We start from the raw sequence: 27,070 nt of genomic DNA, 5'->3' as shown, positions 1-27,070 counted from the left end.
CGAAGCTTATGATTGCTGAGTGTGACATGAGGGAGGGAGGAGGTGGGGCATGATCAGAGAGGACGGTTTGTGAGAGGAACATGGCTGAGATGGAGGATCTCATTTTTGCTCTCTTGGCACGACAAAATGGCTGGGTGATTCTCGTGTCATGCTGTAAATTTTCCGGCGTCCTGGGCAAGACGCGAGTCATTGACTGTTCGGCTGAACCGTGAAGTCTGTACGTTTCTGAGGAGGGAAGCAGAGCGTGCCTCGTGGCCTTTTCACAGGGCCTCAGAGATCGTCTCGTTGTGTGGTTGAGGAAGGTGGACTATCGTTGTGAGCGAATCTGTTGCAAGAGAGGACATTCAGCATATTCGTTCATGAGAAGAAGCCGCATGGCGGTTGGTGGCCCTGGTGTTGAACACCTCACAAATGACTTCACGTAAGTTTCCTGCCCAGAGAGCAGTTCAGCACCATTTTGGGCACACCTTTCCACGCAGGACAAAGCGGCTCGATCGCAAAGTTCAACAAAGACCATTTCAAGACAAAGCTAAGTGCCAGAATAAAGGGAGGATTTTATTTTTATTTCGTTTTCCCCTTGTCTGGATTACAGTCCATGTGTGGAGGAGCCTCGACTTTCAACCTCGATTTACTTCACGTATTATGATTACATTTTGAATTATTACCCTTGTAAACATTTGATCTATTTTCATTTAATCGCCGTGTTTATTTTAGGATGTTGGTGTCAGTGTGTCTGTCGTGGATTCGAGTATAAACCCTTTATGCTGTTCTGTGCATGCATCTGCTCCAGCTTTGCCGCCCTTCCCCTCCCACGCCCGCCATAATCTCTGAGGATCACGTGTTTGCCCCAAAAGGAAAACCATTCGGCGATCCGGCCTGGTTTGCCCGTCCACGATAATTGTGTTGGGGGGGATGAACCGAACCGGCCAGGAACATAGGCCAAAAAGGTCAATTTGGGCCAAATGTTCTAAAATCCTTAATTTTCATCCGATTGACTTGAAATTTGAAAAGGATTTGCATATGAGGTCGCTGAATTCAACCACCTATTATGTTTGAAGTCAACATAGACCAAAAGGTCAACATTTGCCAAATTTCTAAAATCCTCAATTTTAATCCAATTAACTTGAAATTTGTAAAGCATTTGCATATGAGGTCACTGAATTCAACGACCTATTAATTGAGGTAAACATAGGCCGAAAGTTCAACATAGACTGAAGGTCACCAACTTAGGTGCAATTTCAAAAATCATCAATTTTCATCCGATTGACTTGAAATCTGAGCACGATTTGCATATCAGGTCAATGAATCGAACCAACAATTACTTTTAAGGTCAAAAGGTCAACATGGTCCAAATTCCTAAAATTTAGAGATAGGGCCAAAATATATACAGTCATGCGCCGCTTAACGACGTTCCAGGCAATGACGGATCACATATACGACGGATCTGCCAGCTCTGAAAAAAAAAAAAAGTAGCTGAAAAATTCCTATCGCCGAGTGATGTAGCCGATGTAGCGCTGCCAGTCGTATAAAAATAGCACGTACAATTATGTACACTGTACAGTACATAATACCTCATAATGATAATAAACGACAGTGTGGCCATGTTATAGTGCAATCGTTGAGGTCCATAAAATGTCATCGCGAAAAAATCAGGGTTGTGCTAAATCGGGATTCAAGGAAATCGGCTTTCAAACTGAAGCAATATTTGCACGTTTACCTTCTAGCAAGTAAATTACCTTTGAATTGAAGAATTCCGTGAATAAATCGTTGTTGTTAGTCGAAATTAAAAACACATTTATTTTTAGTGAAGCTTTTCATGTTGTTAAAACAATTGCACTGTTCCCAAAATATATATCACAATTGACAGGTGCTCGTTTCTTCATTTTTAAATTATAACATCGATGCAATGATTACGTATTTATAAAATCCAAACGCTAATTATATATTCACCTTTCTATAATCAATGCGAGAGAAGATTGTAAGCTGCTGCTAACAACACCGATAACCGTCAAGAACAGCACAAAGGTAAAACTAACGTGTCTTCCGTCTCTCTTGGATGTGTGTTACAATTGCCGACAGTATTAAGTACAGTAACATGCTGTACAGGTTTATATCCAAGGAGCAATAGGCTACACCATATAGCCTAGGTGTCTAGGTTTGTGTTAGTACGATGTTCGAAAACGAAAATAATGTTCGCACAACGACGACGTCACGTAACGACGCGTTTCTCAGAACGTAACCCCGTCGTTAAGTGGCGCATGACTATATATATATATATATATATATATATATATATATATATATATATATATATATATATATATATATATATATATTTCTTCTTCTTCTTTCGGCTGCTCCTGTTAGGGGTCGCCACAGTGGATCATCCGTATGATCCGCATAGTGATTTGGCACAGTTTTTTACGCCGGATGCCCTTCCTGACGCAACCCTGGTCGCCTCTTACGACACAGGGATATGGTACATCTATTTTAACCGGGGTATACACCGGCCCAGTACACTGGTACTCATTTCGCCGACCTCGGAAGGATGACAGGCTGAGTCAACCCCCTGGTGTATTAATTCAGTGGCCCAACGGGGCTTGAACTCAGGACCTTTTGGATCCCAAGCCGCTGCCCTAACAACTGCGCCTACACCAGGCTTTTTTAATATATATATATATATATATATATATATATATATATATATATATATATATATATATATATATATATATATATATATATATATATATATATGTATATATATATATCATGATATCTCAAAATGCTGTGTTTGAGTTATGACAAAATTAGGTGGATTTGAGTTGGTGAGGTTGCAAGAACAAGAGGATTAGATTTTGGTTCAGATCCAGCCCATCGGTGGGATACATTACGTAATTTGTTCAGCCTGGCAGAGTTATGCACCCTACGAAGTGCCATTCTACTTTGTGCTGTTTTGCCAAGTATTGCTCTATAAGTGATTTTTGTCCTCGCCAAAGGATTCAGAAGAGGGTATTGCATTTTGGTCCGTTTGTGTTTGTTTGTCCACACAGAACTTTTGTGTTTTTCTCCGCAACCGCTTGATGGATTGAGACGAAGTTTTCATCATTGGTGCGACTTCTCATGTAGAATGTTTTTTGATAATTATGATGTCATAGGTCACACAGCTTGGCATCCGTATTGGAAAAACGGGAAAAAAATTGGACCTCTGTATCTCTGAAACTGCAGCAAGGAAAAACTTGAAACTTGGCACGTAGCAAGTACTTCTCATAGGGAATGAGTGTGATTTTTTTTGATGGTCATAGGTGCCCTCGTTATGACGTCATAATTGCATATGTCAAACCCCACATTCTATCAGTATGAAAATTTTGAGAGTCATCTTGGGATAAAATGTACCACAGAAAAATTTTCATGACGTCATCAGTCACGTGATTTGGTAGCCATGTTTTTGTTTTTTTAAACCTTCCAAAATCTTCTTCTCTGAAGTGGCTGAACAGATCGAGGCAAAATTTTACACGGATGACCACCAGTCCATGAGGAACAAAAGGTTCACATATATTATGTCATTAATCACATGCTGTGCCAGCCATATTGGATTTACCCTAAAACATAAAAAAAAAACCAATCTTCTTATCTAGAACGGCTGGACAGATCAAGGGGAAACTTCACACAAATGTTCCCCAAGCCTTGCCTGTACAAGTTTGTTAAGGAATAATTGATAGGTCACATGGTTTGACAGCCATATTGGATTAAAGAAGTATTAAATAATGTTTTCTCTGGAACCGCTTAATCAACCGACGTGAAACTTCAGACTTGTGATCGAACAGTCATGTGAAATAAAGGTTTTTTTTAACTTTAACTTCATCAGACACATGGCCTGGCAACCAGAATTGTTTAATTTTTTTATCTGGGTTATTTAAAAAAAAAATTTTTTTAATACTCCAATGCAGGACTGGACCTATTTGGTCTTCCATTTGAATTGAATTTATTTTAATCCCATTCTAAATTCAAGTGATTAATAATAAAAAAGTCATAGTGTCCAATCAAAGCGGCGTTGCATCGAAGCGGGACATCTTGGTACCCGGTCATCACTGCAAGCAGTTATAAAGTGGCAGTTCTAATTACTTCTCTTATTAATTTCGTAACACAGGTCAGGTCAGGTCAGGTCAGGTATGGGAGCATGTGCCAGAGCAGCGCGTCGCTGCGTCCACTTTCTGCCAGTACTGCAGAAGACTCTGTCTGGCCATCCCCTAGGCAGATGCCTGGCTCATCCCCATTTCCTTGAGATGCTGATCAACCTGCTGCAACCACAAGGCACGTGGTTGGCCCATTGTCTCCTCCACTCATGAAGCCCCCTTGTTGAGAGAATTTGGTGAGCAGGATCAGCATCAGGAAAATGAGCCACATGTCCATACAGCCGCAGCTGACCCTCACAAACTATGCAGGTAACAAATCTCATTTGAGTCTCACTCAGCAACCGCTCGTTGGACACAAAGTCTGACCAGCGATAGCCAAGGATTCTCTGAAGAGACCTGGAACCAAAGGAATGAAGTCTCTGTCTCAGATCCCTAATTAGAGTCCAAGTCTCACATCCGTAGAGCAAGAGTAGAAGCACCAAGGACCTGAAGACTCAGACTTTCATCCTCTTGCACAGAAAACGACAGCACCACACTCCATGATCCAGTGAATCCATGACGCCCCAGGCCTGACCCAAACGTCTATTGACCTCTGACTCAGCCAGTGGAGACATGAATATCACTGCCAAGGAAAGTGAATCTCTCCACGACCTCAACATCCTCACCACAAATAGAAACAGACAAGATAACAGCATCCAAGATGTCAAGTAAAGTCTGGATCTTAGTTTTGACCAAGGAAACCCATAATCCCAGCAGCTCCAACACCTCCTTCAGCAACCCGAGGGTCCCAAAAGGATATTCAGAGTCTCCTCAAAGATGACAACATTGTCTGCGAAATCCTGGTTAGAGATCTTGACATTCCCATATGATGCACTGCAGCTTCATCTCTCCATCATCTTCCCCAGAATCCAGTCTAAACAAGTGCTGAAAAGTGTGGAGGCCAGTACACACTCCTGATGAACTCCAGTAACAACTGGAAATAAGTCTGACATGGTATCACCACATCTCACAGCACTCTCAGTACCATAGTATAGTTCAGACATCAGAATGTTCAGTTTTGGTGGCACCCCATAAAGACTAAGAATCCTCCCGAGGACATCCCAATTCACTGAATTGAATGCTTTGCAGAGATCAACAAAGGCTGTAAGCAACACCTGCTGAAACTCATCTGCGTTCAGTGAGGACCAAAAAACAAGGATCTCGCACATAGATCTCCTTGTCCATCCTGAGCGCACGCACAGTTTTACGTCTCAGTTCCCTAACCAGCTCAGCTCTGCCATTCAGCCTGGCCCTGCGACTCTGGTCAATGGTATCCAGTGTCCTTTGAGAGACAAAATTCTTCTTCACCCAATGGTGAGTTCCAAGACATCCACCGGCAACATAAAGGATGGTGGTCTTGAAGGCATCTCCCAAAGCACCCAGATCCGCCAAATCCCCACTCAACCTGGTCGCAAACTCTTCAGCTACTCTTTCATCCTTGAGCTTGCCAACATCCAGCCGAGGCTGGGATAGTGCCATTCTCCTGGATTTTAACCTGCAACTTCAGAGTTGCTACAACAAGTCTGTGATCGATGTTGAGGAACTGAGCACTCCAGTAGGCCCTGCAGTTCTGGATCATCCTCCAGCAACCATCAACGAGCACATGGTCAATCTCCTTTGCCACACCGCCAGCGTTGCAATGAAGTCCAGCAATGAGCCTGTGGGCACTGAAACCATGAACCGGCCACCCTATGTCCACGACTTCTTACAAAGTCAAGGAACTTAGTGCTATTCTGGTTCATAGTTCCTGACCCATGGGGACCAACACATGTCTCATAACCATCTCCATCAGTTCCAGTCGATGCATTTAACTCCCCCAAGACGAGAAGAGTATCTCGCCTGGGGCACTGATCAACCACAGACTCTAGCGTGGCATAGAATGCGTCCTTCAAGGTGAGATCACTCGCCTCAGTTGGAGCAAATACAGAGACCAGGGAAATGACACCGAAGGAGTGATGAATCCTTCGTCTCATAATACGCAGTGCACTGGTCGTAACACACCAGTACATAAACGCCACACAACATACAACACACAAAACAAGTCCTGGTGAGGGTCTGCAATCTCTGATTGCTCCTTTTCTTGTTAGTTTTGTATTTGCCTTCCTGAACAATTTGATTTGATGTCCAGTACTGTGCAAAAGTCTTAGGCCACCATGAAAATAAACATTTTTTTTATTGTCACATTGACACATTTTGAGAAATAAAAGGTGTTTTAATGATAATATTTTATTAAATAAACAAAAATGAATTGTATTTTCCAATATTAATGAATTGAATTTCAATAATTGCTGTAACCACCTTTTTCATGCAAAACACCAGATATCCGTTTTGGAATACTTTCATGCAATTTATGGAGAAATTCTAATGGGGGGGTTGTTCTTTATATTCTCCATCGTTTCCCATAAGTCGTCTTTTCATTTTGGTTGTTTTTCGTTTTTCTTCCTGTCCAAATAATCCAAGACAACTTCCATGATGTTGAGGTCAGGAATTTGAGGGGGCCATTCTAATAGTTGCAGACTTCCTGACCCTGCTTTCCTTTGTGAATATGTTCTAACGATATCTGCAGTGTGTTTGAGGATCAATGTTGTGTTTACAAAACAAAGTTGTCGCCAATTAGCATCCTTCTTGATGGATACCATGCTGGATTGATGACGATGATGATTTACCATACTCTTTACAGAGCATTGTTGCTGGCAAAGCATTTACTTGGCAAGGGTTATATTGTTTGCCTTCCCAGCGTTGTTTGTCCACACCCTTACCTTTAAATGTTGCGCGTCAATCTAGGAAGCAGCACGTTTTTTTAAAGTTTGTATGACTCCACCAGGGTTTGATCCACTGACATTCCAGACTCGAAGACATTCTAACTATTACACCACCGAGTTTGGTCAGGGTGGGTTAGGATCTGTTTAATTGTACTTGTCACTTCAATTTCATTGGCATGTTTTGTCCCTTCAATTCTCACCAACGCCAGCAGTATAAATATATCCCCAAACCTGAACGGAGCCTCCACCATGCTTCACAGTAGATGTAGACATATATCCTTATACTTCTCACCAGTCCTCCTCATATACCACCTTCTCTTTATTACAAAAAATTCAAACTTCGATTCATCACTCCAAATTACTTTTCCCTACTGAGAAGGGAGAGGGAAAATGGGGGGGGGGGGGAAGGAGGAAGGATGGGGGGGGGAGTGGGTCTTCATTGTCTTCCAAGCACAATAAAGGACTATGGATTTCATTGGTTCACCATGGCATCTACTTTTCAAATGGGTTGCGTAATCATTAAGGTCTACAAGTGAACACGAGCAAAGAAAACTACCATCTTCACTTCATTCTCTGAAGGATTGATGCACTTTGTGATGCAACGTCTTGCTGCAGACCACCAAGAGTGACAAATTGTCAGATCGTATTTTGTTGAAACTCAAACCCATACTAGACAATACAGAGGAAAGTTTTTGGACTTTTTAGCTCTCTCAAAATATATTGTCGCGTCAGAGGTCTGGCTAACGCAGACACTCTGAGCTGGGAGTCAAAGATCTTTGTGAATGACCTGATTCAACTCAGAATTTACACTGTGTTCAGAATTTACTGGATGATTTACCATGTTGTTTCCCCCAAGGATTGTTCAAATAAAACTGAGACTAGTGGTTGCTGACGCAGGAAGACAAGAAGGTGAAGATGTCTGTTTACAAATACTGGTTCATTATAAAAGCAATACAGGAGGGAATATGAGATGCTAATAATAAATAAATGAACAGACCTGGTGTGTAAAGGACAAACTAATCGAGGAGCACACGTACTTAATACAAGAATAGAACTAAACCCTGCTCAGGCACCAAATTACTGGACTCAACCGAGAAACAAAGGAGCAGGCAGGGACTTGAGCAGACACGAGCTGGTCTCCCCTGTTGAATGGCCCATGATCATACAAGGTGGTATTGCACAGGGCTGGTGTGACATGGGGCGAGAGGATGGTAATGAGGAGACGCACTCATCGTCTCGATGGTCTTTCTCCCACCAGCCACCAAAGGCAGACAGACAGACAGATCTAGCTAATCTCCAATACCTTTTCAACAAGCGAGCATGAGTGGACCCAGCTTTTTCCCTGCAAGCTACCTACAAGTCCTACCAATATCCATGTGCCCTCCATCTTCAATGTATCTAGGTACCTGTCTAACTCCAAGTTAAGCCTGTCTATTACACCACCAAGGTGTACCAGCTTCAGTGGTATAATGGTTGGAGTGCCCACTCTGAGTCTGAGAAGTTGGTAGTTCAAAGCCTGGCTGATTCATACCAATGACTTCAAAAGTGGTATGTGCTGCTTCCTTGCTTGATGCTCAACATTTAAACAGGACAGAGTACAGACAAAGAATCCATAACTTGATAATAATAGTGCAGGCTTTGATAAGCTGAATGGCCTTCCTCTGTGCCAAAGTTCCTTGTATGGCAACTTGTATTATATTATTCTTTCTGCTGCTACTACCTTTCTCAGGAGACCATTCCATTCTTTAACTACTCGCTGACTGAAATACCATACCTTAATACTGTCCCAAGTTTCATCTTCTGTACTTTCAGGCTATGGTCCCTGTGTCCTATCACTGTATGCTGCTGACAAGCATCTGCACTTATTTTGTCTCTACCCTTCATTATCTTGAACATCTCTATCACAATCCATTGTAGTTGCCTCCATTGTAGTGGATAAAGTCCTGTCATCTTCAGTCACTTCATAGCTTAGTCGAACTTGGCCCGGAATCAATCAATTAGTAGCCCAATGCTGAACCTTCTCTATGGCAGCTATGTCCTCCCTCAGATGTGCCGACTGAAACTGTACACAATATTCTCGACATATTGGGAAATGATTTGCCCAACGTATGAAGGTATCTAAATTTTTCTGAATCTTATCACTCCCAGCTCTGCTATCTACTACCTTCCTTGCCTCCAAGTTTTGTGCCATCTGCAAATTTAGAAAGCTGACTCAACCCCACTGTCCAAATGCTTATCCCGTGCATGCAAGCGAAAAGCAGGGTGAAGCAATTTTAATTTTTTTTTTTCAAAATACATCGTCTTGTCGGGCCGAGAATCAAATCCAGACTCGGCAGCTCAGGGTTAACTGCACCTCCACACCATCCTGTTAGATAAGATGATCAAGTGAGAAATAAATACTGTTTCCACACTTCCTTAAACAACATCCAATTCTATGCAATTTTGCATTCTACAATGTAGCAGTTCTCAAAAATTATGTGTTCAAGATGTTTAATGTTTGCTTCGGTAATGACAATGCACGACTTTGAAAATGACGTAATCCGCCCCAACATGCTCAGTGTACATGCACAGAAACCACGAGCAACAATGGACATCAGGGCAGGGAATGTACATCAAACATGCCAGATAAGGATTATTGCCGAAAATGGCTCACAAAGCTTCCAAAAGAAGCTAAAAATACTTGGAAAATACCTGAAAGAAAGAGGTGTGTTTGCTCAACAAAATGTTTGGATAACTTTCTGATTAACTCACCAAAAATGTTGATATCTTGCAACTTGCACTAAAAAAAAGGTCCTCACGGTGTGGGCCTGTGGAGAGAAGCGTTTTACCCAACTTCTCCAATGATCCCTGTAAGCGAGTGGACTTTGAACCTTGACGGATTACCTCGTGTGAACGTGGCACGCTTGGTGATTTATTTATTTTCATCTTATTATAGATATTTCTCATATTTCCTGTATTTCTGCGAGTCCAATTTGCATTCAGGAACAGAACAATTACGGTTACCCATTTTGAAATTGCCACTCTTTCTTTGAATGATGAAAATTATATCAAAAAGACGATTTTTATTACACATTTCACGCTGGTTAATGGCAGGTTAAAATTGCTCGGTGGGCAGAACCGAGTCGGTGTAAACACACACGCACACAGTGCATGCGTAAACGGCCTTGTTAGCATTCACACGTCATGTTGAAAGTCCCGTATTGATAGGTAACACGTGAACCACTGTGCCGTTTAAAGCTCAAGATCGCTAACCAATTCGCAGGCATTTTTTGAATCCACTGCACCATTCAAACAGAAATGTGTGACAGACTTGCATCACTCAGTGGGGTCAGTCTCCTGTGGAGTTCTGCTCGTTTGATGTTCTACTTCACAGGGAAACCTAATGATACACCTGTTCCACATCACTTGCAACTATTTCAACTGCCGCTCTTGGTCTCACCCAGAGTTCCTTGACCAGCACTTATTTCACTTCCTCTGTATAAATGATATTTCACAATTTCAGTATTCAACTACGAGTACTATTACTTCCACCACAGAAGGTTGATGGAAGTTATGTTTCACCCCTGTCTGTCTGTCTGTCTGTTTGTGTACATAATATCTCAAAAAGTTGTAGACGGATCCAAATGAAATTTTGTGGACAGTTTCGGTGTGTGACAAGATCCGGATCAGACTACTGGAATTTTAAAAAGTGATTCTTCACCATTGAGGGATAGGGCCAAAAATGATATATCGCACGATATGTCAAAAAGTTACAGACAGATTTCGACAAAACTTGGTGGACGGGTTGGGTGTGTGATATGGACAAACTGATTCAATTTTGGTGATGATTCAAATCCAGATGTTGTTCATCTTTCGGCTGCTCCCGTTAGGGGTCACCACAGCGGATCATCCGTTATGATCCGCATACTGATTTGGCACAGGTTTTACGCCGGATGCCCTTCCTGACGCAACCCTGATCGCCTCTTACGACACAGGGATCAGGATTTGGGTTTCGCCATGATTCCGGGCTGCTCTACACCCTGCCCAGTGCAGAGCCCCCGTCCTCAAGCGATCCTCCAACCCAAGCCTCCGAGTAGCTGGATTACAGGCGCACGCCACTACGCCTGGTATGATGATTCAAATCCAGATATGATATATTTAACCTCCACCATCGAAGATGGATGGAGGTTACTGTTTTCACCCCTTCCTGTTTGTTTGTTTGTTTGTTTGTGAACAGTATTACGAAAAAACTCCTCGATGGATTTCGACGAAACTTGGTGGGGGGGTTAGGTCTGGTCCAAGGATCATGCCATTAGATTTTGGACTTGGTCCAAAATTCAATATGGCGGCCAATTTAAAAAAATATTTGAATTTTTTTTTGCATTTCTACATGTTTTAAGTTATTTCCAACCCCCACCCCCCCCCCAAAAAAAAAGAATTGTTAGAGAAAAAAATAATTTTGCAATTTTTTTTTTGCATTTCTACATGTTATAAGTGATTTCCAACAAAAAACATGCCAAAATTATAATTGCGGCTGATTTTGGAACTTCAGGTGGATATACCCTCGTAAAATCAATTTCTGTCTCAAGGAATCTAGTTTTGACGAATGAATTGAGTTTGTAAAAGTTAAAAGTAAAAGGGAAAGTTGCAAACTATAACTCTGTGAGCACTGTTGACGTCAAATTGAATGAATAGGATATCAGGTTCACTTGAGTGACCGAGCAGTATTGGCGGCGGAGGTTTTGCACTCTACCGAGTGCTCCCCCTCTAGTTTTAATAGTTTTTAAGTGATTCTTCACCATTGAGAAATGAGGCCTCTTCTTCATGTGCAGCCTCTTCACCATTTAATCAATGGCTCAGGGCACAGCAATGCCACTGATTACCAGTACACGAGCACTCATTTCACCAACCTCAGAAGGGTGATAGGCTGAGTCAACCCCACTTGGTGCTAATTCAATCCCAACTATGGCTTGAACTCAGGACCCTAAGATCCCAAACCAGTCACCCTAACCATTAAGCCAACACCAGACTTGAGACAGGGCCAAAAATGATACAATGTATAGCATCAGATTTCCAAAGTTGTGGACAGGATATAACAAAACTTGGTGGATGAGTTGGTTCAGTGACAAGAACAAGCCGATTATGTTTTGGTTCAGGTCCGAATCCAGATCCGGCCTCTCAGTGGGAAACAAAACGTATACTGTTCAGCCTGGTGGAGGAATGTGTTCAACCAAGTGCTGTTCTCGTTTTTACATGTTTTACAACAAAAAACGTCTATGTCAATCTTGAACCACCCCTATAAAAGAAGACTTCGACACAGTAGAGGACCATTTGGACCATCATCCCTGTGTTGCAACCATATCCTTGAATTCCATGTGTACATTGACTTGGCTGCATCAATTGCGATGCAACATCAGAATCCCTTTTACAGTTACCTGATGTATCCCATTTAAACTCTAAGCAGGTAACTTAGCCAGGTGAAAAGCACTACAGCCGGTTAACCTTTTACAAAGAAGCCATGGTGTCTGTAATGCTGTGAACTTGAGTACAGAAAGGACGGCAGACTTAACCTCCCCTTCCGATAGATGCTGTGCTCTGAGATGTAGCACCACCTGCCACATTGCACCATAATGACAGCTTACGTCGGATTCTATTCCACAGTTTCAGATGATTCATAACTAGGGTAGCTCTTAAGCGAGCAATTCCATTGGAATAGTCGATAACTTTGATCCACACTCTTCGTTCGTTGTTAACCAGATTCTAACCTTTGCATGCTATCCTCAAATTGCACTTATCAGCATTAAACTTCAAACTTTCCCTCTTGCTTCATGAAACTATTTCATTGTTAAAAATCACCTGTAATTTATCTATATATCTGTGAAACAAGTCCCTGTTTCAAACAATGCATCTATATCGAGTTCAACGGAATCCATGATATTTGTAATGAAGCTGAATATTACTGTCCCATTGGTGGTTTGTAATGACTTAATTCTAATTAGTGCATTTTTTTTTCATCACTCTTACCTTTTCATCCTAACCTTCCATTTCCCAGGTTCACTACCAGCCAGGGGACTATATTGTACGGGAAGGGGCCATGGGAGGAACATGTTTTGTAATCAGCAATGGAAAGGTTTGCAAGTTCCCAGTTTTCCTTTTGCTTCTTCTTTTTCATTTGCGATTTAATCAAAGTTTGCATTAATATCATGAACATTGAAAAAAAAGCCAATTCATCATCAATGAGCATCAATAGACAATATGATTTTCTTTTCGCAATAATATAATCAATCATTTTTTCTGAATTACAATTGAGGGATTTTCTTCAAGTATATCAAACAAAGTTCCTTGTGTGAGTTATGGCAGTTGATGCAGTGACACCTTCATGAACCTGCTCATACCAAGACTTCAATGTGTGAAGCACGTTAATGGTCATTAACTTCTCTCGCAAGCCAATTGCATCTCGATTCTTGATTATTGGGAAGCATCCATTATTCGGGAAGTTCTTCAAGGGGATTACTGATGATCAGGTCTTTTTGACAACTCCTGAGACGTTTTGTATAATTCAGGAAGTTCAAAAAACAGACCAACAGGTGAAATTTTGCATGGGTATGGTGCAATGTTCGGCTGACGGGTTAGCTCAAAGATATAACGTACTCGCCCGTGAGCTGTGTAGTCACAGTTCGATTCCAGACACGTCCATCAACTCATCTTGGTGCTTTGCAGGTAGTGAGTCGCATCAACCAGTATGCTCCATCCATTCATCTACTGGGACCATACTCTGTGCAGAGCGTTACTGCTGCCTAAGCAGTCTCCTTGGCTATTGGGCACAATCCTGGACGGGTCGCCACTACGACACAGGATACCAACAAGCCGGCACTCATTTTGCCGACCTCAGAAGGATGACAGGCAGAGTCAACCCCACCTGGTATTAATTCAACAGCAGAGCAGGATTTGAACTCAGGATCCTAGGATCCCAAACCCACCATCCTAACCATTAAGCCAACACCAGGCATACGAATGTGGACCTTTGGCACTAATACGGTTGATTTCCCTTCGTAAACGTACGGTGCCCTTTTCTGTATTTTCTCAAGTGTTGTCACAGTGCGAAGCTCATGCAATCCCAGTCTGTGTAATCTGGACCGTGCTAAGCAAAGTCGAGTCATGCTAAGCTGATCTGAACCGAAACCAGATACATTCATAACTTCACACCAACCATAATCTTGACCCATCCAACATACAGTGAGATGGCTGATGATTGATTACAGCTCATTTTAGGAAATTATCATTTCACTCGTATTGTGGGAAAAACCCAGTTGGCTCGCTGAAGTCCCTCGGGAAGCAAAGGATGGACACTAGCTAGTATTATGAGGCTGCCCAAGATTGGCCAAACTGAAAATAAACCCGAATAAGTGACATAAAAAATAAATAATTATCATGATGAGAAAATAAAATCATGAGATGGTCGCTCAAAACGCTTGGAATGTCATGTTTAGATGGCTTGGTGACATGAGTTTCCCTGAACGTGTCTTGTCTTGTGCATGACTCCACGTGATATAAAAACATATGAGCGCATATGACATACAATGAATGAAATGACTGAAGAAAGTTGCTTAAAGTATATCTCACACACAGTGCAACGAGACAGGATAGCGTGACATAAAAAATAAATAATTATCATAGTGAGATCATGGAGGTGGAAAACAGGTGGAATAACACCTATCATAACAGGTGGAAACTTATCTTTGAGATGTCTAGTCTGAGTTCAATTCTTGACCCGATTGTAAACTGTCTGGTCGGTGCTTCACAGGCAGAACGTTGCATCACAAAGTGCGCCGTCCCTTGGGTCGACCTTAATTTGGGGACCTGTCCGGTAGCATGAGCTGATGAGTGTTAAAGATCTTTATGGTGTACTTCGTGAAGAGTATGAAAGTTACTACCGGCACCCTGAACAAATTGGGGAAGACAAATGGCTCGGAGGAAGCTACTTCGAATATGACATTTAATGCCAGCAAATCTCTCTCTCCACAAGGATTGGCACCCACAGTAGCCAATCCTCTTCTCTGGACGGCCACTGGGCCAGGGGTGCTATCCTTGAAACTCCTTGGGCTCCCTATCTGCCATAGCCTTTCATGGGAGGATCATGTCATCGTCAAAGGCCATTCTAGGTATTCTCCGTAGAGAATGGCATTCCGAAACCCTATTCTCTGTCGAGATTCCCCATAGACAATGGTATTCCATGGCATCGCTAAACCCAACCAAGCTCATCACAGTGTACAAGGCTTTCATACAGAGCACCATGGACTGTTGCTTTCCACTCTTGGCTGTTGCTCCTGCTTTCCACCTGGCTCCTCAAGGCCGTCAAAACAAGGCCTCCCGCATCATTAGTATCTCAAGGGAGGAGGGGAATTCCTACGAACGAACTCTCTCCCACCAGTGGCAACCTGATGGACTTTCTGTTTTATAAAGCCTACATTGCCCTCCCTCTCCTACCCCTGTCCTCATAAAATCACACCAGGTTACACATATTCCTCTAAAAACCCTCATCTGCTCACCACCACAAAGTTTAGACAGGTAGCCCACCTGCATTCATTCATCCCTTCATTCTCAATTGAGGAATCGTCTCAACGTCTCCGGTGTCTCATTCTCTTCACTTTAGTCGTTCAAATGTGCTGCCCATGACGACCTCTTGCACCGTTCTGCTCTGGGTCAATGTCCCTCATATTTTTATGTTCTTCGTCCTTTCCATCCCCCTCCCCCCCCCCCCCAATATATTTTGGTAGTTAATAAACCTGTTACCCTTTGTTATTCAGCTCGTCAATGAGCAGAGACCATTTCATTAAAAAGTACATTTTTCACTTTTCATTTTTTTCTTTGGACAAATTCCTGCCCAAATCACGTTCAGTCAAATATCATGCCTGGTCAGCTGGTTCGTAAAAGACTTTGGTCAAATATTTTCACCAATTGGGGCTGGTAAGGTAGTAGTAGTAGTAGTAGTAGTAGTAGTAGTAGTAGTAGTAGTAGTAGTAGTAGTAGTAGTAGTAGTGGTAGCAGATGTTTATCTCGTTCTCAATATGCCTTTTGGTAGTACATGAATCATGATTTTTGACATTATAAACGATATGATTTCATGCAATATTTTGGAAATATTCCCTCAAGTCATGTTATGGAGGCAGACATTTGGTTTCGCCGTTTCAAATGGTGCTCAAATAAAATTGGCAAATCTGGGGTTTTAATCTGATGGAGGGAGTGAGCGGCTTCCATCTGATGGAGGGAGTGAGCGGTTTCCATTTGATGGAGGGAGGGAGCGGTTTCCATCTGATGGAGGGAGGGAGCGGTTTCCATCTGATGGAGGGAGTGAACGGTTTCCATCTGATGGAGGGAGTGAGTGGTTTCCATCTGATGGAGGGAGTGAGTGGTTTCCATTTGATGGAGGGAGGGAGCGGTTTCCATCTGATGGAGGGAGTGAACGGTTTCCATCTGATGGAGGGAGTGAACGGTTTCCATCTGATGGAGGGAGTGAGTGGTTTCCATCTGATGGAGGGAGTGAGTGGTTTCCATCTGATGGAGGGAGTGAGCGGCTTCCATCTGATGGAGGGAGTGAGCGGTTTCCATCTGATGGAGGGAGTAAGTGGTTTCCATCTGATGGAGGGAGTGAGCGGTTTCCATCTGATGGAGGGAGTGAGCGGCTTCCATCTGATGGAGGGAGTAAGTGGTTTCCATCTGATGGAGGGAGTGAGCGGCTTCCATCTGATGGAGGGAGTAAGTGGTTTCCATCTGATGGAGGGAGTGAGCAGTTTCCATCTGATGGAGGGAGTGAATGGTTTCCATCTGATGGAGGGAGTGAACGGTTTCCATCTGATGGAGGGAGTGAACGGTTTCCATCTGATGGAGGGAGTGAGTGGTTTCCATCTGATGGAGGGAGTGAGCGGTTTCCATATGATGGAGGGAGTGAGCGGTTTCCATCTGATGGAGTGAGTGAGCGGTTTCCATCTGATGGAGGGAGTGAGTGGTTTCCATCTGATGGAGGGAGTGAACAGTTTCCATCTGATGGAGGGAGTGAGTGGTTTCCATCTGATGGAGGGAGTGAGCGGTTTCCATCTGATGGAGGGAGTGAGCGGTTTCCTTTTGATGGAGGGAGTGAGCGGTTTCCTTTTGATGGAGTGCATGAGTTAACTGGCAAAGAGGCTTAGCAAAATGTAAGAGAGTGCAGGCAGCGAGAGGAATTTCAGACAACGTAAGAGGAGCATTTCTGTAAAACTGTCTGGAGCTACTATAGTAACCTAGATGAAGAGTTCAGGGATATTTGAATAAAGATCCCAAGTATTGATGGTCCCACACTATTGGTGTTTGGGGGAGGGAGAAGTCAATATGGTTCAGGTGGTTTTTAACTTAGCCTTGTTACTTTATCTTTGGATTAACTTTTATAGGGTTTGGGTTTGCCAAGGGATTAATGCTGCATTCCTGCAGAGGTTAACCTCGTTACTTAACGTTGTGCTGTGCAGTACTGCATTTGCCACTATTCAATTTATCACACCTTTTCTTTTTTGTCCCTTCAGTGGCATTGTCTGCAAAGTACACCCCTTGTATCCATTTGCTTTCCGGTTTGGCCTCGAAGCTTTTTCTTCCAAAGCATCGGAATCTATTTAAACCTTCCTGCGAGTGCTTTACTTGCATCAATTCATCACATCCAGCTACTGGTGTATTTTGTATAATTCCTGCACCTTCCTTTCCAATTGGCTGATTGTAGTTTCAAGCCACTAGCTCCGCACACGGTTCTCCGCTTTGAAGTTCCTTGGAATATCCTCATATTTCTCCATGGTTTTCCAGTACAGTTACGTCGTTTTCACATTTGCCTTGCTCTTTTAAGTTCTTACACTGTGTGTTGGCCATTTTAGCTCTGTCGCATTATTACCTCCACCACCAAAGGTGGATGGGGGTTATGTTTTCATCCCTATTTGTCTGTCTGTGAGCAACATATCTGAAAAGGTTATGGATGGATTTGTAGAAAACTTGGCAGTCAGGTTGGGTTTGTAAAAAAGGACAAACTGATTATATTTTGGTGAAAATCCGAACCAGGACAAAGGAATTTTTAAATGATTCTTCACCATTGAGAGATTGGGCCAAAAACGATATATAGCATGATATCTCAAGAAGTGGACAGATTAAGACAAAACTTTGTGGATGAGTTGGGTGGATAGAAGAACAAGCTGATTAGATTTTAGTTCAGGTCCGACTGCAGATTCAGTCTATCAGTGGGATACAAAACGTAAACTGTTCAGCCTTGGTGGAGGGATGCACTCTACCGAGTGCCTTCTAGTTACCTCTGCCACCGAAGGTGAAGGAGGTTATGTTTTCACCCATTTCTGTCTGTTTGTTTGTTTGTTTGTTTGTGTGTCGGATATCTCAAAAAGTAGTGGACGGATCCGAATGAAATTTTGTGGACAGATTGGGTGTGTGACAAGGACGAACTGATTAGATTTTGGTGAAGATCCGGATCTGACTCCAGGTACTAGACTTTTTAAGTGACTCTTCACTATTGAGAGATAGGGCCAAAAACGATATATAGCACGATATCTTAAAAAGTTGTGGACGGATTTGGCTGATACTTGGTGAACAGGTTGGGTGTGGAAAGGACAAATTGGTTCGATTTTGGTGAAGATCTGAATCCAGATCTGGAAATATGAATTATTTAATTTTCAAAGCGATTCTTCACCATTGAGAGATCGGGCCAAAAACGATAAGCAGCAAAATGTCTCAAAAAGTTGTGGACGGATTCAGATGAATCGTGGTGGACACGTTGGATATATCACCACGACAAACTGGTTCAATTTTGATGAATATCTGGATCCGGATCCGACGACGAGAATTTTGAAAGTAATTCTTCACCATTTGAGAGACAGGGCCCAAAAACGATATATAGCACGATATTTCAAATATATTGGGCCAAATATGTTCTCGTGGATCAGGCATTTCAGGCAGAGGTATGCGCTCTACCGAGTGCCCTTGGAGTTTATTTATTGTTTCCCCTGGCTCTTCAGGTCACATTTATACAGCGTTTACAAAACCCATATCAATTTTAAAAAACCCTTTGAATACACTCGAGAGACTGCAAGTTTGACCAAGTACAAAACGATACACAACTAAACATGACGTTCCTTCGCAGTTATTCACCTACTCGACATAATACGATTTTGCTTCACGTTCCTCTCTGGGCCTTATTGGCACTCAAGCAGTGAAGGGAACTGCAAAAATTAAGGGACTTCAAATAAATTAGTGCAAAATCAGTGCTGAAATTTATCTCTGTCGACCTAGATTAGCGTTCCTTTGGGCAGGTGTCATACAGCTACAGTCTTCAACTAGAAGGGCACTCCGTAGAGTGCATATCCCTGCAACGCAATGCCTGATCCACGAGAACATATCGGGCCCAATACATTTTTGAAATATCATGCTATACAATACCATATCGTTTTTGGCCCTCTCTCTCAATGGTGAAGAATCACTTTGATCATTCTATAAGTCGGATCCGGATCTTCACCAAAATCGAATCAGTTCATCCTTGTCATATGCCGAACCTGTCCACAAAATTTCATCCGGATCCGTCTCCAACTTTTTGAGATATCCTACAAACAAACAAACAGACAAGAAATAGGGGGTGAAAACATAACCTCCTTCACCTTCGGTGGCGGGGGTAAATAAATATATTACACCAATTGAAATTTTGTACAATTTGAACGATATCTGGAATATATCCATTTGAATTATCCTGAGCTGACTGTATTGTTGAAAGTGAGGATAAGAGGACATTAGATGATTCTTTTATGCTCATGATGTATTCCCAGCACATAGTTTTATTCCAAGGTATCTTGTCCCTTTTTCCCTTTTTCCTCTCAGGCCAGAGAGACAAGGAGGAGGAAAGATGAAGCAGAGGGAGAAAGTGTGGTGAGGTGTTTGGAAAGAGGAGATGTATTTGGGGAAGATGCCCTGTTTGGGTTAGTCCTCATTTTCATTTGCTCTTAATTTCTCAGTTTAATCGACATCCTCTTGATATAACGATGATTCCTTGTTTTGTATGTATGTATGTATGTATGTGTGTGTGTGTTCATATATATATATATATATATATATATATATATATATATATATATATATATATATATATATATATATATATATATATATATATATATCCAAGGCTTATGAAAGAGCAAGGTTAAATTGACAGTGGAGGTCGTAGGGCTACACAATTGGGCATAACGAGACAGAGACAGAGACAGAGACAAGATCAGCAAGTTTGGGGGGTTGGTTTAGGAAGGGTCAATGGAGGAATACAGATCGTGGGTCAGGATCTTGCTTATTACGGTAACACTGTATGAATATACTCATTCGAAAGTGGACAACAACTTTTCTCAACCAAATGTCAAACGATGTATGTTAACCGTAGTGGGAGAGAAGGTGAGGCACCATTTCAGGCACATGCCATCCCTCTTGCTTTGAAGGAGGACTCATGTCCAAAACATAGCTTTACCATAAAAAATGGTTTGAATTATTGTTAATGATGAAACATTGCTAATGAATGACTGTGGCCGATTGATTGATAGACTAATTTGTTATTTTGTTTGATGAACAGGGAAGCAGTGCGAACAGCCAATATGGTTGCGATGGAAATGGTCACATGTTTGGTGGTCGACCGCGAGTATGTCTTTACTTCTACTATTTTCACTTTAAATGTCAACACTGAATGAAGGCTAAACTGATGACTTGTATCAAAGTTAATTATTCTGTCGGAAATGGGCCCCTGAGAGGTAAATCCCACATCCAGGGCTAAACTCAGTTTCGTGCACCGAAGTAATATTTTAACATCAGTACCCCCATCGGTGTCAGGAGCGGTTCTTTTGAATCAGATGTGGATCGAAAGCCAGATCCACACCCAAGCGATCATTTGTGCAACTGAGTGGCATGCAATCGAATCGTTTATATGGGGATGCTTCTGCAATCGTTGTTTGTTTTGTTTGTTTCTCTCTTCTTTTTTGTCTTTTTCTGGAAACAAAGTCGAGGCTTGTGGAGAAGCTAGAACATGGAACGGAATAGGACGTGGAATGTCAACAGCTTTCTTGAATACCTGGAGAGGATGATTCCTCTGTGCGGATTATGTGGTTTTACCCTGTGAGACATAATCCGTGACGATGGTCACTATAATAGTCAGGAGGTGCGGTTGATGGATAAACGATGAATGTGGTCATCATTGGTTAGATATTTATCGGTATGCCATCCTGATGAGGGCAAATAAGCCTGAACTCCAGATCGGTGGCTCTGTTTGATGTTTAACTGATGATGGCCAAATAATCTTTGTCTGTTTGAGAGGGTCGCCAGGCCGAGGCATTTGTGTTGGAGGTGACGCTTTGGTGTAGGACTGTCCCCAATGGAGATTGGGGGAGTGCTCGTCGCACTCCACATGTTTCAATTTGCTCGCCGATCACATCACATGCCTTATGGTTGAATGGTTTGCATTAGCAGGAACAATCATCTGGGTGGCAGGTGGACAGTTGCTCTGTGCGGATTATGCGGTTTTACCTTGCGAGACATAATCCGTGGCAATGCTCACCAAAAGAGTCAGGAGGTGTATCTGATGATGATGATATATATATATATATATATATATATATATATATATATATATATATATATATATATATATATATATATATATATATATATATGTGTCTTCAAAATATCACTTGACCTGTATGCTGTTCCCAAAATATCACTTGGCCTGTATGTATGTATTTGTGTATTTATGTATATATATATATATATATTTTTTTTTTTTTTACATATATAGATATATATATATATATATATATATTTATATATATATATATATATATATATATATATATATATATATATATATATATATATATATATATATATATATATATATATACAGGATTGGCAGACATATTCCAAGTGTTTGCCCAGCTTGTGATTCTATTTCGGTCTGAAGAGAGGGAAGAGGTTGCTGCCTGTCTATCTGAAAGATGAAGGATGTCATGGCATCAGGTGGAGTCATAAGCAAAGACATCAAGAGGATTGTCCAGAAAGTGAGAGAGATTTTTGATGAAGATTTGCAATATGACTGGGCTCATACCACTCCAACCTTCACAGGGAGCGGAGATGAAAGGATTCTGATGGGAGCCACACATTGGCTGCAAGAGTAGAGGAAGTCAGAAAGCCATGTCTGGAGTTGACCTTGGATTCCATAATGTGGAGAAAAAGGCAGGATGCCAGACTGTATCAAAAGCTCGTGATATGTCGAGAGAGACTGCCCTGATCTCATGTCTGATATTGAGGGCCTCCATCCATTGTTGGAAGAGTAGAAACAACATTTCCAAGGTAGAGTGACATGATCTGAATCTGAATTTATGATCTGTGAGATGGCTGCTTGCAGTCCTTGCTAATCTGCTCGAGTGAAATTCTAGACCCGCTGGCGCCGAAACAGCTCTGAGAATGGCCAGAGAGATGTTGACTCTCACAAGCACATCAGATCAGATTAGCCAATTGGAACGGAGGAAGAGCAGTCTGAGACATTTCAGGGAAGTTTGTCACCAACTCCAGAACTGAGGATTTGCCGTTGGGAGAAATCTGGGTTGGAAAGTTCACAGATCGAGTCAGTCCCATGGATTCACAGAAGCCCTCTGCTGAAGTACTTCATTTGCGAGCAATTGTGCAACAGGTTGCTTGCTGGAAAGACGAGTTCTACTTGCAACCGATCTTCCAATTGATTTATAGCGACGCATTTTATTTATCATGTGCACAAATGCTGTGCCGTGCATGTACGCAAGCTCCGATTGGTTGTTGACAAAACTGACAACAACAAAGTAATCTGATCTACCTGTCTCGGGTAAATGGTTTTGTTTCAGCATATTTTGAGGGTGGTGGGTCTTTAGGATCTATTGGATTGGTGTGGTTGTGCTTGTGTTCATTTTTGGGGGTATGGGACAGGGATGTGTGCAAGAAGCATCATAAAGGAGTGCCCACAACAATGGCTGCCAATGAGGCTTTGCACAGATGCCAAATTAGACCTGTCATTGCTAGCCTGCAGGTGGACTATAATACTTGTATGAGATTAAACCTGAATTTTCACATCCATAAACTGTATGTGTTCTCTTGGGTGCGACAAAAGATCAACAACAATTAAGTAACTAAAAACAACATCAGACAGAGAAGCACCAATAAGTCACAGTAGATGACAATTCCCGATTGAATAAGAAAACCTTTTTTGCTCGAGCTAATATATTCTTATCCTGTTTCATTTCTGCTGGGAATATTTCCACAGATATAATATTTCAATATTGTTCCACAGATAGAATAATAATATGAATACGAACACAAACACAGCTTTTGTAATGAACTTTGATTTAGGCTTGAAATGTACGTTCTGAATTGCAGTTTAATGTCGATTGTTATGTGTTTGTAGAGCGTACAGACAGCTAACAGCAGGAGATGGAGGAATGACAGAGAGTGAAGGATGGGAGAGCAAGTAAGAGATGTGATGAATGTACAAACATATTAATGGACATTCCTTTGCACCAAAGGTACAGATCACATCCACATTGTTTACTTAGTGTAATTTTTTTTAACGATATTTCACCCACCACAAAGCCAAAGGCCACTCAAGGGGGGGCTACACAAAGGAAAGTATAGATATTAAACAGAAAGAAGGAATCTATTGACATTCCTCTTTAATTGAGGTAGGTTGGGATTGAGGGGGAAGCAGGATGCACGTAAACTGTTCGAAAGTGATGCAGTGCGGGGGATGGGGGGGAATCAGAAGACAGAAGAATACCTCATCGCCTTAGTCCTCAGGACAGATACAGTGTATGGATGGGAAGAAACTTCCAAATGTGCAGAGTGACTCAAAGTATGCTCAGGTGGAACAACCTGTGAGAGACCCTCAGAGCACATTCCATGGTAATATCTATAGAAAAGGCTCAAAGAGGCAACAGAACGGTAGACTGAGAGAGTTTCCAGGGATGATGCCAACTCCCATCCCACGACAATGGCAGCACGTCACTGGATTCTGTGAAGGAGAGATAGGTGACAGGCTGGAACACCAGCCCAAATATGGCAATGATACTCCATGACAGGTCGTGTCGTGGCCTTGGAATAGATGGAGCATCGCAGCTTGAGGAAGGTATCGACGAACACGAAATAATCCGAGCAAATCGGAGTTCTGCGGACAGTTCCTTGGACTTCGTGGTGGAGTTTCTGCTCTGACGTGCACTGTCAACTGTAGTACCTGAAATAGAAAGGTGTGTTTCTTTCTAAATCATGTCCAATCAATTGAATTGGCCACGGGTGGACTCCAATCAGGTTGGCGAGACATCTCCACGATGATCAAAGGAAATTGGATGCACCCGAGCTCAATTTGGAGTGTCATAGCAAAGGGGTTGAATACTTATTGATACAGGACATTTCAGCTTTTCATTTTGAAATAGTTTGTAAAAAATTCTCAAAAAAAACAATTCCACTTTGTCATTATGGGGTATTATGTGTAGATCAGTGACAATGTCTTAAAATTCAATCCATTTTCAACACGGGCTGTAACACAACAAAATGCGACAAAAGTCAACGGGTGTGAATACTTTCTGAAGGCACTGTATGTGTACATCTGACGGGTACAAAAAAAATCTCCGAATGTGCTATTCTTGGACAAGACAAAGTTATTGCTTTGTTAATGATGACCCAAAACTAACCAGGGTTGCCTTAAGGACATGATGGATCCTTCATGGTGTTAATTAATGCCTGTAGTCCTGAAGAAACGGTCGATCTCGATGAAAAGGGATGTAAATATTTCCACGCAAGTAAAATAAATTGCAAGTGAATCAATGAAAAACCAAATCGTTTGAACGTTGATATCAAGTCAATGCGTTGTATAAATTATTTTATCAACTGAATTAGGGATGCATTGTGGGACAAATGCCCATTTTCTGTTTAAGTTTCTTTGCACTATAATCGTAAAGTATATCCTTGCACAAGCGGATTCATGTAACTCGTTACTGTACAGTATTTGTCCGTTTTTGTTTGTACTTTCATTGATTTATGGTATTTATTTCAGGAGTGAGTTGGAGCCTCCTCCCCCAGGCTTGAAACTCACTGACCTCAACACCGTGGGGACGTTAGGACTTGGTGGGTTTGGGAGAGTAAATCTGGTGAGTCACTCTGCATCCTTGGTACGGTACTTTGGAAATGTTTTAAAAATTGAAAATCTTTTTCGCCACTTAAACATATAGCTGCAAATGTTACACTGTGCACAATATGTGGCAAATATATTATGATGGTTTTATCAACCAAAGGTTGACTAAGGTGTGCAAACCACCCTGGGAAGGAAAAATGTGGTAAACTTTGTGTCAAGCAAAGCAGCATTAACATTTTGGATGTTAGCCCTTTGTCGGAGGTTGAACTTATAGATCCTCTTGCTCAGACAAAGGACTAGTGCCCGAAATGTCAGCTTCGCTTTGCCTCCCGGCTCCCACAGCAGTTAGCATACTTTAGTTTGCATTCCCTTGCTCAAATAAATAATCTGAATCTCAACTGTTATTCCTCTTACTCCTTGGCACTGTTTATGTTCAGATATATTGGTTACACTGCAGTCACTCTACAGAAGTAGCGTAGCATGCAACAGGCTGTCGTCACAATACGAGTAGCCTTGCAGAAAGGGGTTTGGTCATAACCTAGTGCTAAATTGGAGACACAATCAACAGCCTTGGCTCCTCATTGTGTATTTCCCCAACCGGGACACACATTTCCAGCTTCATGAGCTCTCCTTTGTAGAAACCATCTGCACGAGCCCAGGCAAACCATTCGCTGGACATCACAATAGGCTCGTACATTTACATTTCCCAGATCTCCTTCACCCCCAGTCCAACACCTCGATCGGTATCGCGATTCCCATTGCGATGCCTTCATTTAGCTACTGCTTCCCATGGGCAACACATTTGTGTGGTCACTCCATAATGCAGTCACCGACCTGTTATTGCTTAACTATTTTGCTTCTTCATTTATTTAGGAGGGAAGAGGGATGTAATGTCTTTTACTTCTTATATAACTGGATTTTATCCTTCAAGTATCTTCGTATGCTCATGCTCTATCCATTAAATATTGAACGTTAAGCAAGGAAGCAGCACATACCATTTGAATTGGACACGGGTGGACTCCAATCAGGTTGTCGAGACATCTCCACGATGACCAAAGGAAATTGTATGCACCTGAGCTCAATTTGGAGTGTCATAGCAAAGGGGTTGAATACTTATTTGTCTTTGGTATGATTCGGCCAGGGTCGGGTTATACCACAGACCTCCTGGATTCAGAGCGGATGCTCAAACCACATTTCCACTGATTTTGCTTCTGACATTCCTTTATTATTTCATTAACTGGCCAAAATGCTCCGTTGGTGTCGATAATTAATCTGTGAAAATGTTCTCAGAAACGAATTATTTATTTGTAATAGAGAAAAAAAACCTTGTGCTTGAGCGTCATGTACTCAAACTTTCATGGTGTAAACAACAGGGTTGTAGACATGTCACACATACAGTAGATGGGCCGTATCAGAATATCCAATCCATGGTCTTCGCGTGGATTCACAACCAAATTATACACATAATTTGCTTCCAATTTGAGAGCAAAACAGTTTTGTTTTTGTTAACAGTAATCTGAGGCTCATGGAGGAGCAGACACCGATATAATCAAATAGAAAATGAGGATATTCAGACATCAATGCACTTATATCTGAATTACAAGACAATGAACAAATAAACACACTATAGGCAATGAACAAGACAATGAACTAATAAACACACTATAGGCAATGAACAAGACAATGAACAAATAAACACACTATAGGCAATGAACAAGACAATGAACAAATAAACACACTATAGGCAATGAACTAATAAACACACTATAGGCAATGAACAAGACAATGAACAAATAAACACACTATAGGCAATGAACAAGACAATGAACAAATAAACACACTATAGGCAATGAACTAATAAACACACTATAGCCCTTAGCATGTTGAACAAAAGCTATTCTTCTTCTTCTTGCATATGGCAGCTGGGCTGCGGCACAGCTATACCACTCATGCTGTGCCCC

General features: G+C 41.8%; 1 protein-coding gene across 1 annotated transcript in view; it reads left to right on the top strand.

The window, feature by feature from the left end:
- Nucleotides 1–27,070, top strand: part of LOC147019819 (cGMP-dependent protein kinase 1-like) — a 156,310-nt gene that overhangs the window by 35,543 nt on the left and 93,697 nt on the right. The window contains exons 6-10 of the mRNA XM_085893767.1: nucleotides 12,969–13,046; nucleotides 19,805–19,902; nucleotides 20,541–20,606; nucleotides 23,391–23,453; nucleotides 25,032–25,125. Coding sequence (XP_085749893.1) covers nucleotides 12,969–13,046; nucleotides 19,805–19,902; nucleotides 20,541–20,606; nucleotides 23,391–23,453; nucleotides 25,032–25,125 — 399 coding nt within the window. The remainder of the gene's footprint in view (nucleotides 1–12,968; nucleotides 13,047–19,804; nucleotides 19,903–20,540; nucleotides 20,607–23,390; nucleotides 23,454–25,031; nucleotides 25,126–27,070) is intronic.

The sequence above is a fragment of the Eptatretus burgeri genome, chromosome 9 (genome assembly GCF_056783735.1).
Source record: "Eptatretus burgeri isolate ZD-2024b chromosome 9, Ebu_testis_v1, whole genome shotgun sequence".
Classification (NCBI taxonomy): Eukaryota; Metazoa; Chordata; class Myxini; order Myxiniformes; family Myxinidae; genus Eptatretus; species Eptatretus burgeri.
This window is presented reverse-complemented; position numbering and strand designations above follow the sequence as displayed.